Source organism: Salvelinus fontinalis, unplaced genomic scaffold (assembly GCF_029448725.1).
Source record: "Salvelinus fontinalis isolate EN_2023a unplaced genomic scaffold, ASM2944872v1 scaffold_0167, whole genome shotgun sequence".
In the NCBI taxonomy this organism is placed as follows: Eukaryota; Metazoa; Chordata; class Actinopteri; order Salmoniformes; family Salmonidae; genus Salvelinus; species Salvelinus fontinalis.
The window spans coordinates 119498-134271 of NW_026600376.1; the positions used below are offsets into that span (position 1 = coordinate 119498).

At 41.3% G+C, this 14774-nt stretch overlaps 1 protein-coding gene across 1 annotated transcript in view; it reads left to right on the forward strand.

Moving 5' to 3' along the window:
- The window catches only part of col7a1l (collagen type VII alpha 1-like), a 121199-nt gene that overhangs the window by 57775 nt on the left and 48650 nt on the right, over window positions 1-14774 (forward strand). The window contains exons 28-52 of the mRNA XM_055912403.1: window positions 40-66; window positions 258-326; window positions 1857-1937; window positions 2814-2840; window positions 3578-3622; window positions 3885-3962; window positions 4190-4285; window positions 4603-4629; window positions 5052-5105; window positions 5512-5583; window positions 5779-5838; window positions 5954-5989; window positions 6119-6163; window positions 6926-6961; window positions 7372-7416; window positions 11121-11156; window positions 11238-11273; window positions 11391-11423; window positions 12140-12211; window positions 12437-12496; window positions 12759-12794; window positions 12912-12992; window positions 13169-13204; window positions 13974-14018; window positions 14141-14212. Coding sequence (XP_055768378.1) covers window positions 40-66; window positions 258-326; window positions 1857-1937; window positions 2814-2840; window positions 3578-3622; window positions 3885-3962; window positions 4190-4285; window positions 4603-4629; window positions 5052-5105; window positions 5512-5583; window positions 5779-5838; window positions 5954-5989; window positions 6119-6163; window positions 6926-6961; window positions 7372-7416; window positions 11121-11156; window positions 11238-11273; window positions 11391-11423; window positions 12140-12211; window positions 12437-12496; window positions 12759-12794; window positions 12912-12992; window positions 13169-13204; window positions 13974-14018; window positions 14141-14212 — 1305 coding nt within the window. The remainder of the gene's footprint in view (window positions 1-39; window positions 67-257; window positions 327-1856; window positions 1938-2813; window positions 2841-3577; window positions 3623-3884; window positions 3963-4189; window positions 4286-4602; window positions 4630-5051; window positions 5106-5511; window positions 5584-5778; window positions 5839-5953; window positions 5990-6118; window positions 6164-6925; window positions 6962-7371; window positions 7417-11120; window positions 11157-11237; window positions 11274-11390; window positions 11424-12139; window positions 12212-12436; window positions 12497-12758; window positions 12795-12911; window positions 12993-13168; window positions 13205-13973; window positions 14019-14140; window positions 14213-14774) is intronic.

The following is a 14774-nucleotide window of genomic DNA, read 5'->3' on the forward strand; positions in this document are numbered from 1 at the left end:
GTTTACCTTGTTCTCTTTGTCTCTGTCTGTCACTCACAGGGAGGTGGCTCTGGTAATGGTGGACTGGTATGTTCTACACCACAATTTAATTCATTCCTTAAGTCATTCATTTATCCATCCATTCATCTATTCATCCAACCATTCATTCAGTCATTAGTCATTCATCAATTTATCCAGCCATCGAGCCATTCATTGTCATTTATTTATTCATTTATTCATTCATCTGCCATAATTAATTGACATTTGTTTGATTACAGAGACTCCAGCAAAACACTGCGATGTTTGAGTCAATTGGCCTCAAATCCAAAGGAGAGAAAGGAGAGAGAGTAAGTGTTAACTCTCTCATCATACATTGTCTATGTAGGCTATCATCTATACACACTGATTCAGTAGAGTGCTGTGCCCTTGAGCAAGGCACTTCACCACAACTGAAGATCACTGCCCAGCGGCTGGTCCTGTGCTGCTCCCAGCCGTGTGCGTGTGTTTGTGTGTGTTTGTGTGTGTTTGATTGTTTCTTTCTTTTTTATTTCTGGATAAATACAACCCCGTAGCTGATGCAATGAAACATGAAAGGCACCGTACCATCAAAGTGGTCGTGTGTCAGAATTGATGGTGACAGTTGACAGAATCGCTGCTATTTATTCTTCTGTAGCATCTGACAGTTAGGCATTCAACAATCTGTCTTCCAAGTTTCCCGAAATATTTGTTTGGTCCTATAATTGTGTTTTAATAAGCCGTTTTATACACAGAAGATCTCTGCTAAACACAGTCAAGCTGTTTATATTTCTCTCTGTGATCAGCGATAACTTTGGAACAAAGTTGACTAGAAATACAAAGTTGCTGATGTCTGTAATTGAACAACCCTCTGAGCACACACTGGTTGAATCATCGTTGTTTTCACATCCTTTCAATGAAATGACGTTAAACCAACATGGAATAGATGTTGAATAGACGGTTGTACCGAGTGGGAAGTGACGGATAAAAAGACATTTAAATTCAATGATAGATGACTGTATTATAGGCTACATAATGTAGGCCTAAATATTTAAATAATATTTAACTACATGTCATGTTCAGTTAATGGAGTTATATTTGTAAGCTACACTGTCTGTAATTTATATATATTTCATGATGTGTAAGAACATATGTGCCAAATGAATCTGTGATTGAGTGTAATTACTATAGGGTAAGCATTAGAATAAGCTGCCATTAGGTGACAATATAGCTCTAGGAGCTGATCTATTGTCAGTATTGTGGAATAATTCTAATGTTAAGGTAAGATTTTATTGGAGAAAGCTGATCCGAGAGCAGTGCTGCCTTTCTTTCCATCCTATCAGTATCGACACATGCTCCAACGACTCACTTAGCGAATGTTTTTTCTGCGTGGTGTTTTGGGAAACGCATGTTAAACCTTTGGCCATTGTAGGAAAGATGCATCGTTAAAACATGGGAAGCCTAAATGTCATTGCTTTCGGGAAACTGGGCCCAGGACAGCACACCTTCCACCTCCACTCAGCTTAGCGCCAGGTGTAGCAAATCAACAACAATACACTGATCCTATTCATCTCAGTGTGTCCTCAGCGTTCATTGATACTGGACTTCACTTAGAAACAGAGATCAAATGTTAAATTTGGGTCAGTACTCCTTTTTCAATCGTTCTTCTTGGTTGTGTAATGTGTTTTTGTGTGGTCAATATTTGTATTGTTTTTCTCAGTGACATATGTCGTAAAGGTGTGTAGTGGAACAATGATAGCAGTATCAAAACAGATAAAGAAGCCAAACAGAAAAGAAAAAGGGAAAACAAATCTGTCTAGTGTATTTCTTTGGCACGGACTGTATTTTTTTTCATTTAACAGGGACTTCCTGGAACAGATGGTGTCCCCGGGTTGCCAGGACGACCAGGACGAACCGGACCCCCAGGCTCAGCCGGACAACGGGTAAATCTAACAAAGAAAGAAACAGTCTTATTGTACTCTGAGTGTACAAAACATTAGGAACACCTTCCTAATATTGAGTTGCACCCCCTTTTGCCATCAGAACAGCCTCAATTTGTCAGGGAATGGACCCGACAAGGTGTCGAAAGCGTTCCACAGGGATGCTTGCCCATGCTGACTCCAATGCTTCCCACAGTTGTCGCAAGTTGGCTGGATGTCCTTTGTGTGGTGGACCATTCTTGATACACATGGGAAACTGTTGAGCATGAAAAACCCAGCAACGTTGTAGTTCTTGACATATTCAAACCGGTGTGCCTGGCACCTACTACAACACCCCGTTCAAAGGAACTTAAATCTTTTGTCTTGCCCATTCACCCTCTGAATTGCACATATACAATTGTCTCATACATGTCTACATGTATACATGTCTCAATTGTCTCAAGGCTTAAAAATCGTTCTTTAACCTATCTCCTCCTCTTCATCTACACTGATTTGAAGTGGATTTAACAAGTGACATCAATAATAGATTGAATCATAGATTTAACCTGGATTCACTTGGTCAGTCTATGTCATGGAAGAGCAGGTGTTCTTAATGTTCTGTACAGTCAGTGTATAGGGCTGATGTAAAAATGGTCCTGTTTTAACGATGTATTGGACTGTTATGCACCGTTACTGTGTGTGTGTGTGATTTACATTTTTTAAGGTGCTTCTGTGTGCCTGACACCACACATTAAAGTTATTCTAGTAATTAAGCTTAAGCTTTCCAGTGTGCAAAACTGGTTGAAATGACAGTTTTGCTCACAGCTTATTACCTACATTTGAACTTATGCCACTTATGTAAATGAGATGTTTCCAATGCCAGTTTTCTCTCTGTTTCAGGGTTTAGAAGGTGTTACAGGTGACCTGGTATGTTCAATGTGCTTATGGAGGCAATGTTTATTAGTGTCTAGTAGTGTACCCATAAGCTCAAACTCTATTCCCAAGTTGGTGCACTACTTTTGACCAGGGCCTATAGGGCTCTGGTCAACAGTAGTGCACTACAGTATATAGGGAATAAGGTGCTTTTTAGGATGCAGACCCTAGGTCTTGTTCTTCAGAATGACTCATAAGACCTTTAATGCCTATGTCTCTGTCTTCAACGTGTTCTCTACAACTCTTTCCACTTTCAATCCATAATAAAAAAATGTCGTTACTAATCATAGATGCCATGCACTTTGAGTGACAGTTTGCCATAATACTATGATTATGTTGACACCTGTGTGCACATGAAATTAAGTTTCTCAGTATTATTTCCTTCTTGCTAGTTTACAGCTACAGCTTAAACTGTTGAATCTGTCGTCTCCAGTTTTCTGAGATGTTTCCCTCAAGGCTCAAAGTTTGTGGGGGTTGAATTGGTTCCATAACGGTGAAACTATCGTTTATTTCTGACACCATGCAATATTAAACTAGCTTGCTTTGGTGAGCAATGAACAAGTGTGTATTCATTCAGCCATCTTTATTCAAAACTTTATTTCCCGTGGCTTCAGGTGGTGGCCTAATCATGTCATTACAGTCATCCTTTTATGATTTCCTGTCAGGTGATCTCGTGTGTCATTGTGAACGCTGTCATGTTCCGATTTTAATGTTCTTTTCTGTAATCACAGGGGCCTCCTGGTATCACTGGTCCAAAAGGCCAGAGAGGAGAGAGGGTAAGTCCAACCGAACAACAACAACATGAGTCTAGAAGCAGTAGATGTTATAAGAAATGTTAGGATTATCTGTGCAATATAAAATGTACTGCTAACCAATAGGGTCAAGTGATTAAAGCGTTAAGTTTGAACTCTACCTATAGACCTTTCTACCTTCATACCAAACCCTTTGTCGCTCTCTTTTTATCTTCAAGTTTTAGATAATCATACTACGAGTTCACCACAAGGTGATATTATGTGACCTTTGACCTCTCTCTGCCAGGGGGAGCCTGGGTATGTCATAGGGGGCATAGGAGACGGCCATTATGCTCCTGGACGAAAGGGAGAGCCTGGATCATCAGTGAGTATTCACAACACAGACCTTAAAACAACTTTGTTTTATAAAGGCTTTATAAAGGCCTTATAAAGGGTTATACATGTTTCATAAAGGGTTTGGAAATTGTATTACCTGAAATAACTTGTTTTGTTCGTTCAACATCATAAATAATTGATACTACATGCTTCCTCTGAATAAGAAATACAAATGACATGGTTGTTGTTTAATGTCCTATCCTGCACTGATAAAAGGGACCCCAAGGGGCTCCGGGTGTACCAGGGGTCTCTGGACCCTCAGGCCTGCCTGGACAGTCAGGTTCACCTGGGTCCTCAGGGATATCTGTTAAGGTAAGACAGATAGATAGTGCGGGTAGATCTTACATACTATTATTATTATTATATCGCATAATAATCATCCTTTTTTACTGTATGTTACGTGTGTTGATGTGTCATTCAAAAATACATGCTACAAGTATCAAGTTGTCAGCACACAATGGAAATAATATTGGGGATAAAATACATCCCTGAGGGACTCCGTTGTAACCAGTTCATATGATAAAATGTGTTTCACATCGACCTTCTGTGGCCGGTCACTTAACAATCTTAAATGATATGGGTTTCACAACATTGATTTGATGTGTTTATGTTCTATTCTTCCCTTGCAGGGGGAACATGGGGAGGCAGGTGCTAAAGTGAGTGGATGGGTTCCTTTCTCCTTTCTTCAACAGTATAGTTACTGCTTTGGGTCAAGGGAAGATGGAGCTTGCTAAGTCAATGTAATTCACCTAAAACTGGCACGGTGTTGATATGAATAAAACAATGTTGCCAGGATTATGAATTAGTTTTATTCGATCAAATTTTAAACACACATTGCTGACGATTCTAGAAATGGGTGTTGATTTTTCAAAACTAGTATTGGGTCATGTATTGCGTTTGCCAGGGCTACCTGTCTCGACAGGACTCACCTGGATAAATACAAAATAAATTAATAAGTTATTCATGCTACATCTATGTTTAATATTGCCCAATAACTTGATAAACCCAAATGTAACCTCTTTTCCTTACTGGTATGTTATTAATGAAATAACATTAGTGTTTTGTGATGTTTTGAAAGGGTTTGCGTGGGAAAGCAGGGGCCAAAGGAGACAAAGGAGATCATGGTAAAGATGTAAGTGTTTAGTTTCTGTTATGCAGCGAGCAGCCTAGCGATTAGAGTGTTGGGCCAGTAACTGAAAGGTTGCTTGTTTGAATTCCAAAGCCGACAAGGTGAAAAATCTGTCAATGTGATCTTGAACAAGGCACTTAACCCTAATTGCTCCAGGGTTGCCATTGATCATTTCAGACACTGGCCGTGAAACAACTCTCCGATGGTGTCTCAGGGAGAGTTGGGAGAAGCAACAAAAAACACTTTGTGAAATAGGACAAATATAAGCACCCACCAAATGATGATTATTTATTATGCTCAGTTTGTGTTAATTAAACTATAATACCACATTGCTATTTCTAAGTATTGGCTTTTAGCTTCATGTGTTGTTCAATCTTTCTTCCTTTCCTTGTTGTCTGTCTCAAACCAGGGCCAAGCAGGGTTACCTGGTCCCATTGGAATTGATGGTGTTCCAGGCTTCCCAGGTCAAAAGGGATATAAGGTAAGAGTGTCCTTCATCAAGAAGTTACAGTATACCTGAAGGGACATTATCTTGTGGTTTCCTCTGTATATTTGAAAGAAGCCACAGCGAATATCATATTTGAATACTATTGGTTTACGTGGGTATCATACTGCATGTTGATCTGATTACGGTTATGATAGGATTCTGATTGGTGATTTGTGCTGTTCTTCCCAGGGAGAGGAGGGGATCGGGGTTCCCGGTGTCCAGGGCCCTCGTGGAGAGTCAGGGGAGAAGGTACAAGCAGTTCATACATGGACTCATCAACATGAACTGTGTGTATTGCTTCACCTGAATTGTGTAGTTTGTTAGCCATGTATTAGCTAATCATTGGTTTAACTTTGTCTTGCAGGGAAATATAGGCCTATCAGGACCCGAGGGACCAAAGGTACTTTATTTATGTTAACACTTTGATTTGAAGCTCAAACAACATAGGAATTGTGCAAACCCGTTGGACTGCAGTATGGACCTAGTTATTCACACCATTGAAGTATCATCTTTGTTCTGCCTTTCTAAGGGAGAGGCTGGTGTTCAAGGGATACAAGGGGTTGTTGGACTACGGGTATGCATCAACTTTTTATTTCTTTATATTGAATACACATACAAAAGTGGAGACCATTATCATGTACTTTATATACGGGCTTTCATAATTAAATTATTCCGGCTGGATGGTTTCTCTCCAGTGGTGTAAAGTACTTAAGATAAAAATACTTTAAAGTACTACTTAAGTAGTTTTTTTGGGGTATCTGTACTTTACTTTAGTATTTATATTTATGACAACTTTTACTTCACTACATTCCTAAGGAAAATGATGTACTTTTTACTCCATACATTTTCCCTGACACCCAAAAGTACTCGTTACATTTTGAATGCTTTGGAGGACAGAAAATTGTCCAATTCGCACACTTATCAAGAGAACATCCCTTGTCATCCCTACTGCCTCTGATCTGGCGGACTCACTAAACACAAATGCTTTGTTTTTAAATGATGTCTGAGTGTTGGAATGTGACCTTGGCTATCCGTAAATTAAAAAACAAGAAAATTGTGCCGTGTGGTTGGCTTAATATAAGGAATTTTACATTATTCGTATTTTGATACTTAAGTATATTTTAACAATTACATTTACTTTTGATACTTAAGTATATTTTAATAATTACATTTACTTTTGATACTTAAGTATATTTAAAACCAAATACTTTTAGACTTTTACTCAAGTAGTATTTTACTGGGTGACTTTCACTTCAACTTGAGTCATTCTATTAAGGTATCTTGACTTTAATCAAGTTTGAGTACTTTTTCCACCGCTGTTTCTCTCCTCCTTTAGGGGAAGAAGGGAGTGAAAGGCATCCGAGGGGATAAGGTCAGTTAAATCCACACTGATTTGCTCTACCACTCATTACGCCGCCTCATATTGAAATATTCTCTGAATAATTAATAAGAGTGGTGTTTCATCAGCTGATTAAATGAGAAAATCTATTTATTTCAGCTCCAGGTCAATCGCTGGGCTGTGAATGGCTTAGAATGTGATCAGATCCATTATTAAAGGGCTTTGGGTGTATGCCGTGTGTGTGTGTGTGTGCGCCCGTGCATCTGTTTGCATACTCCAGTCCGAGCACAAGCCAATGAAGTGCAAGTGCCCACCTCATAACAGTTATCATATCTCCTGCTACGATAGTATGTTTTTACTCTACAGTCACGTGTGTGAGTAGCTCATCAGATAACGATCATGGTGATAATGTGGTGGTAATGTTATGGTTATGTCTCCTACAGGGCGATCGAGGAGAGGTGGGGCCTATGGGAACACAGGGAGTGACAGTGAGTATAACCAGCCATTACAGAATCATTACCACACTACCAAACCTGGGCTGTGTTCATTTGGGCATGCAGAAACAGAAAACTAAAAGTAGTGTTTCTTACTGGACAAGTCCGGGTAGTCCCTCTCCGTTTCAGTTTTTCTTCCATTTTGGTGCCTATTGAAGACGGCCTCGAGTCTCCTGACTTACAGTCTGTCGGGCTTTACAGACGGTCTTCCTTTATGGCTTACCCTCCCTTCACAAATCCTCTGGTTACAAATTTGCTCTCTTTATCCTTCAAACCGCTTGTGTTGTAACTTTTCATTGAGAAAGTTTGCAACTAGTTAGGTGAACCCACTTCCCCTTCCCTCGTCACTGCCCTCTCCCTCCACATATTATCTGTGTGAAGGAGTGTGTCTACCTTAGGGAAATTAACCCAGCTGATTAGATTGAAGTGGGCAGCCATCCTCCTCCAACCTGTCCAGCCATGGGATACATCGGCCCGCTAATAGACGACTAGTAAAGGCCCAGTGCACTACTTTTATTATTATTATTAATATGTTTTTTTAAATTCTGATTTTTCAGAGGGTGCTGCAGAACCCTCAGCACCCCTACCTCCCACGGCTATGGGTGTGTCAGGACTAATGGTTTATCTGAGAAGGTCTTGAATCACTGAGTTTTAATTCAACCTAATTGCAATGTGCCTAATGAATACAGGAGGATTATCTCAAATCATCATCTTAGTTATAGACCTTCTGACTTCCACTATACAGTGCCTTCTGAGTTCCACTATACAGTGCCTTCTGAGTTCCACTATACAGTGCCTTCTGACTTCCACTATACAGTGCCTTCTGACTTCCACTATACAGTGCCTTCTGAATTCCACTATACAGTGCCTTCTGACTTCCACTATACAGTGCCTTCTGACTTCCACTATACAGTGCCTTCTGAGTTCCACTATACAGTGCCTTCTGACTTCCACTATACAGTGCCTTCTGAGTTCCACTATACAGTGCCTTCTGAATTCCACTATACAGTGCCTTCTGACTTCCACTATACAGTGCCTTCTGACTTCCATTATACAGTGCCTTCTGACTTCCACTATACAGTGCCTTCTGACTTCCACTATACAGTGCCTTCTGACTTCCACTATACAGTGCCTTCTGACTTCCACTATACAGTGCCTTCTGACTTCCACTATACAGTGCCTTCTGACTTCCACTATACAGTGCCTTCTGAGTTCCACTATACAGTGCCTTCTGAATTCCACTATACAGTGCCTTCTGACTTCCACTATACAGTGCCTTCTGACTTCCATTATACAGTGCCTTCTGACTTCCACTATACAGTGCCTTCTGACTTCCACTATACAGTGCCTTCTGACTTCCACTATACAGTGCCTTCTGACTTCCACTATACAGTGCCTTCTGACTTCCACTATACAGTGCCTTCTGACTTCCACTATACAGTGCCTTCTGACTTCCACTATACAGTGCCTTCTGACTTCCACTATACAGTGCCTTCTGACTTCCACTATACAGTGCCTTCTGACTTCCACTATACAGTGCCTTCTGACTTCCACTATACAGTGCCTTCTGACTTCCACTATACAGTGCCTTCTGACTTCCACTATACAGTGCCTTCTGAGTTCCACTATACAGTGCCTTCTGACTTCCACTATACAGTGCCTTCGGAAAGTATTCAGACTCCTTTACTTTTTCCACATTTTGTTAGGTTACAGCCTTATCCTAAAATGAATTAAATTGTTTTTTTTCCCCTCATCAATCTACACACAATACGCCATAATGACAAAGCTAATTAAATATATATATAACATTTACATAAGGATTCAGACTCTTTACTCGGTACTTTGTTGATGCACCTTTGGCAGCAATTACAGCATTGAGTCTTCTTGGGTATGACGCTACAAGCTTGGCACGCCTGTATTTGGGGAGTTTCTCCCATTCTTCTCCACAGGTTGGATGGGGAGCGTTGCTGCACAGCCATTTTCAGGTCTCTCCAGAGATGTTTGATTGGGTTCAAGTCCGGGCTCTGGCTGGGCGAGTCAAGGACATTCAGAGACTTGTCCCGAAGCCACTCCTGCGTTGTCTTGGCTGTGTGCTTAGGGTCATTATCCTGTTGGATGGTGAACCTTTGCCACCATCTGAGGACCTGAGCGCTCTGGAGTAGGTTTTCATCAAGGATCTCTCTGTACTTCGCTCCGTTCATCTTTGCCTCAATCATGACTAGTATCCCATTCCCTGCCACTGAAAAAGATCCCAACAGCATAATGCTGCCACCACCATGCTTTACCGTAGGGATGGTGTCAGGTTTCTTCCAGACATGACGCTTGGCATTCAGGCCAACGAGTTGAATCTTGGTTTCGTCAGACCAGAGAATCTTGTTTCTCATGGACTGAGAGTCTTTAGGTGCCTTTTGACAAAACTGAGAAGTGGCTTTGTCTGGCCACTCTACCATAAAGGCCTGATTGGTGGAGTGGTGCAGAGATGGTTGTCCTTCTGGAAGGTTCTCCCATCTCCACAGAGGAACTCTCGAGCTCTGTTAGAGTGACCATCTGGTTCTTGGTCACCTCCCTGACCAAGGCCCTTCTCCCCTGATTGCTCAGTTTGGCCGGCGGCCAGCTCTAGAACGAGTCTTGGTGGTTCCAAACTTCTTCCATTTAAGAATGATGGAGGCCACTGTGGTCTTGGGGACCTTCAATGCTGCTGACATTTTTTGGTACCCTTCCCCAGATCTGTGCTTCGACACAATCCTGTCTCGGAGCTCTACGGACAATTCCTTCAACCTCATGGCTTAGTTTTTGCTCTGATATGCACTGTCAACTGTGGGACCTTATATAGACAGGTGTGTGCCTTTCCAAATCATGTCCAATCAATTAAATGTACCACAGGAGGACTCCAATCAAGTTGTAGAAACATCTCAAGGATAATCAATGGAAACAGGATGCACCTGAGCTCAATTTCGAGTCTCATTTCAAAGGGTCTGAATACATATGTAAATAAGGTATTTTCCATATATTTTTTTATACATTTGCAAAAAATCCTAAAAACCTGTCTTTGGTTTGTCATTATGGGGTATTGTGTGTAGATTGCTGAGGATTTTTATTTTATATAATCCATTTTAGAATAAGGCTGTAAGAAGTCAGGGGGTCTGAATACTTTTCGAAGGCACTGTTTATGTTTGGTAAAGTATGAATCATTTCAGTCAAGCATTTGCTCCAATAGATGATATTGACTGACATTAATATTTTTTATTTCAATTGGTCAATTAACACTGTAACCCATAACAAATAAATAAGAATGTTATTGTTTTTCATTTTTCAGAAAGTGCTGTCAAAACGTACCTTGTTATGACTCGTATGTTATGAGTAGGTCTATGTGTTCTTGGCTGTCATGTCACATGATCTAGAGTTATTTGAAGCCTTTTCCAGAAATTTGAATTACACCAAAAATGAAAGCACTTGTCTGAGGATGGTGCTGGAACAATTGACATAAAAAGAAAAGGGAACAGTTTCATGAAAAAGCTTTAAATAAAAGTTCAAATCCAGGTCATGTGACATGATGAACCAAAACACAGGGACCTAGTTATGAGATTTGATGACCTTATTTGGCAAGATATATTTATTGTCTGTATAGTAAGGTTATGTAAGTTTGTTATGTGTATTGTTCAGGATATGAATAGATATATTGTCCTCTGCTCTCTCAGGGCTTTGCGGGGGCTCTTGGCCAGAAGGGTGACGAGGTGAGTATTCATGGAGAGAGAGTGAGAGTGTGAGTGTGAGTGAGAGAGTAAGAGAGGTAAGCCTTTGGTCTCACTCCACAGGGACAGAGAGGAGTTCCTGGTGACCCAGCCAAAGGGGTAATGTTACAATACCAAATAATTCTCCCTGACTGTATTTACCTAGCTACACGTTTTATACACAGTACTATCATATCCTGCATAATATTATGCTTACTTTCCGTTTCATCACAACAGATCATTGGTCCCACGGGAAAGAAGGGTACCAGGGTAAGGGACTTATTATTGCTTGTTTATGTATTTTTAACTTTAGGTAAAACCTGCAAACCTGTAAACCCTAAGGTGCCCCTAACCACACATCTGCATTGCAACAAACTATAAGCCATTGTATCCTAACAGTTAAAGTGCTGTTAATTGGTGGTGGGAGTATTCTCTCACAACAAGGACCAAATCCCCAGACCTGCCTGTCAACAAACAACACAAGTACATTTCTGATTAGTGGCCACTGCACTGGGGACTCATGGATTACCCATGATACACCAAAGACATAGCTATTTCCTCTCTAGATGTAGTCGTCCAAGATGTATTGTTAAAAGTTAGAGTTTAAGGAGGGGCTCTTCAGATCTTTCTTTGTTTAAACAACACGTCAAAGGCCCCCTTGGTTGCTAAGCTGCTTTTGATTGTTGTACTGTAAGTGGTTGTAGTGTTTATTGATTGGCCTGCGTGTGTGACTCTCTGTGTTGTGTTAATTGATTGGCCTGTGTGTGTGTGTGTGTGTGACTGTCTGTGTTGTGTTTATTTATTGGTCTGTGTGTGTGTGTGTGTGTGTGTGTGTGTGTGTGTGTGTGTGTGTGTGTGTGTGTGTGTGTGTGTGTGTGTGTGTGTGTGTGTGTGTGTGTGTGTGTGTGTGTGACTGTCTGTGTTGTGTTTATTTATTGGTCTGTGTGTGTGTGTGTGTGTGTGACTGTCTGTGTTGTGCTACTCAGGGTGACATTGGTCCCGTCGGTCCGACTGGACCCCAGGGAGTAAAGGGAGTCCAAGGAGTCAAAGGAGAAAAGGTAAGCCACACAGAATAGTGTCATCCATCTTATCATTACCTCAGGTTCCACCATAACCCATTTCCTACCCTGAGATTCACCCCTACCCAGCAGACATAACAATCACATGGTAGGTTTAACAATCACATGGTCGATACAACAATCACATATAACATATTATTGTGTTGTGATGGCCGGATAGAGAAACATGGTGTTGTGTGTGGTCTGTCTGTTGGGTTTCTACAGGGTAATCCTGGGTTCGGCATTCCTGGACAGCAGGGACCAAAGGGAGAAAACGGTGAAAGGGTGAGTGCTTCACTACCGGTGTGTGTCATTGGTCAGATGACCTGACGAAGATCCAACTCGGATGGAAACGTTGTCTTCTTTGTGCGTCTGATTAAATCACCATGGGAGCCATTTCCTTTTCTTTCATACGATATTCTGTCCTGCACCTGATAAGTTAGATATGCATATTTATCTATTTATTCTATTGGTCAGATGAGCCATGATGATGCTCCAGGACAGGCTGACATGTTTGATGTGTTTGTTGGTCTCCTCCACCTTACAGGGAAATGTTGGCTTGTCTGGGAAACCTGGACCCAAGGTAAAGAACTTCTCTCAATCCACTTTACATGCTATCAATACCGTTACATTGTAGGGACATTTTAGAGATATTCAAATGAAACATACACGCAGCGTGTCAGTGATTCCATCTTTACAGGGGCATGATGGCTCTAAAGGGGCAGGGGGAACTTTTGGGGGCCCCGGGGATCCTGGAGCACCAGGACTAAGAGGTAAAGATGTAAGTAAATCATGACTGGCTGTTGTTGCAATGACGTGTGCGTGCGCATGTGTGTGTGTGTGAGATAAATGGCCTGTTCACATTATATTGGAAAATAGGATCAATACATTCACATAGTTCTTCAGTCAGCATGGGTTAGATGACACTATTGGCGTGACAATTATCCTTGTCTATAGGGTGTGCCTGGAATCAAAGGAGAATCAGGACTACGGGTGAGTTCATGCATCTGTATCCGCTGGACAATATTTAAGCAATAAGGCCCGAGGAGGTGTGGTATATGGCCAATATACCACAGCAATATACCTTATGCACAATGCAACGCATAGTGCCTGGACACAGCCCTTAGTATATGCAGGTAGCCTAGTGGTTAGAGCGTTGGACTAGTAACCGAAAGGTTGCAATATCGAATCCCTGAGCCGACAAGGTAACAATCTGTCGTTCTGCCCCTAAACAAGGCAGTTAACCCCCTGTTCCTAGGCCGTCATTGAAAATAAGAATTTGTTCTTAACTAACTTGCCTAGTTTAATAAAGGTAAAATAAAAAAATATTATTGTCCATATATCACAAACCCCAGCGGTGCCTTATTGCTATTAGAAACTGGTTACCAATGTAATTAGAGCAGTAAAAATAAAAGTTTTGTCATACCCATGGTATACGGTCTAATATACCGTGGCCTTCAGCCAATCAGCATTCAGGGCTTGAACCACCCAGTTTATATTTCAGTATAGTCTCCTTGTATGTAACTTACCGTAAATGCAATGAAACCTCTGCCAATAGCTCTGAACCTCTATGGCACAGGGTAATTCACTCGCCATGTTACCTCTGGTTTACTGTTTCAAGCCCCACTCCTGCTGTTCCTCCTCAATCGCTACCACAGCATTATATTTAGACACAGCACCTACAGCATATGATTGGATACAACAGCCACAAACATGCGGTGAGTCACAGTTTTTCTCTCTGTTATGAATGCTTTCTCCTCAGGGAGAGCAGGGACCAGCGGGTGAGCCTGGTGAGAGAGGAATAAGGGTAATGTCTCCATGTTCTACCCAACTCTTAGCATTTCTCTGCACACAAAGTTTGAAATATGCTGCACTGTTTGTTGGAGTGGATATTTTTTGGCTTATCCTCACTCTATACTGTGACTGTAGGGCCCACTGGGGTTACCGGGACGACCAGGGGACCCAGCAGAGAAAGGAGATACCGGGAACATTGGTTTGCCTGTAAGCATTGTCTGACTTTACTATCAAGCGCCGTTTTGTTTGTAAAACTTTATTAGTCACTGTCAAAGATACAAACCTGATTGATTTGAATTGCTCAGCGTGGTTGGATATGTTCAGCGATATGATTTCCTCTTTGTTTCAGGGAACGGCGGGAAAGAAAGGAGAGCCTGTAGGTCTACATTCACAACAACATGACTGTCAAACATTTATCATTACATGTAGTGGTTGACTGACTCTTCATCACACTTGGTTTAGGTCAATGTCTCACGTCACTGACTTCGCCCATTGTTCAGGAACATAAACACTCTTGGGTTTCTAATTATATTCCTAGTCTGATAAATGCACAAATGAAAAATCTCAGCTTTATTAATCATGTTATGTTCCCCTTGAGTGAGTGTTGCATCTCCCATCAGTATTGTGATGGCGATGCAGGACTGCTCAGCTAGCACAATGTGTTTACTAGCAGGACTGCTCAGCTAGCACAATGTGTTTACTAGCAGGACTGCTCAGCTAGCACAATGTGTTTACTAGCAGGACTGCTCAGCTAGCACAATGTGTTTAC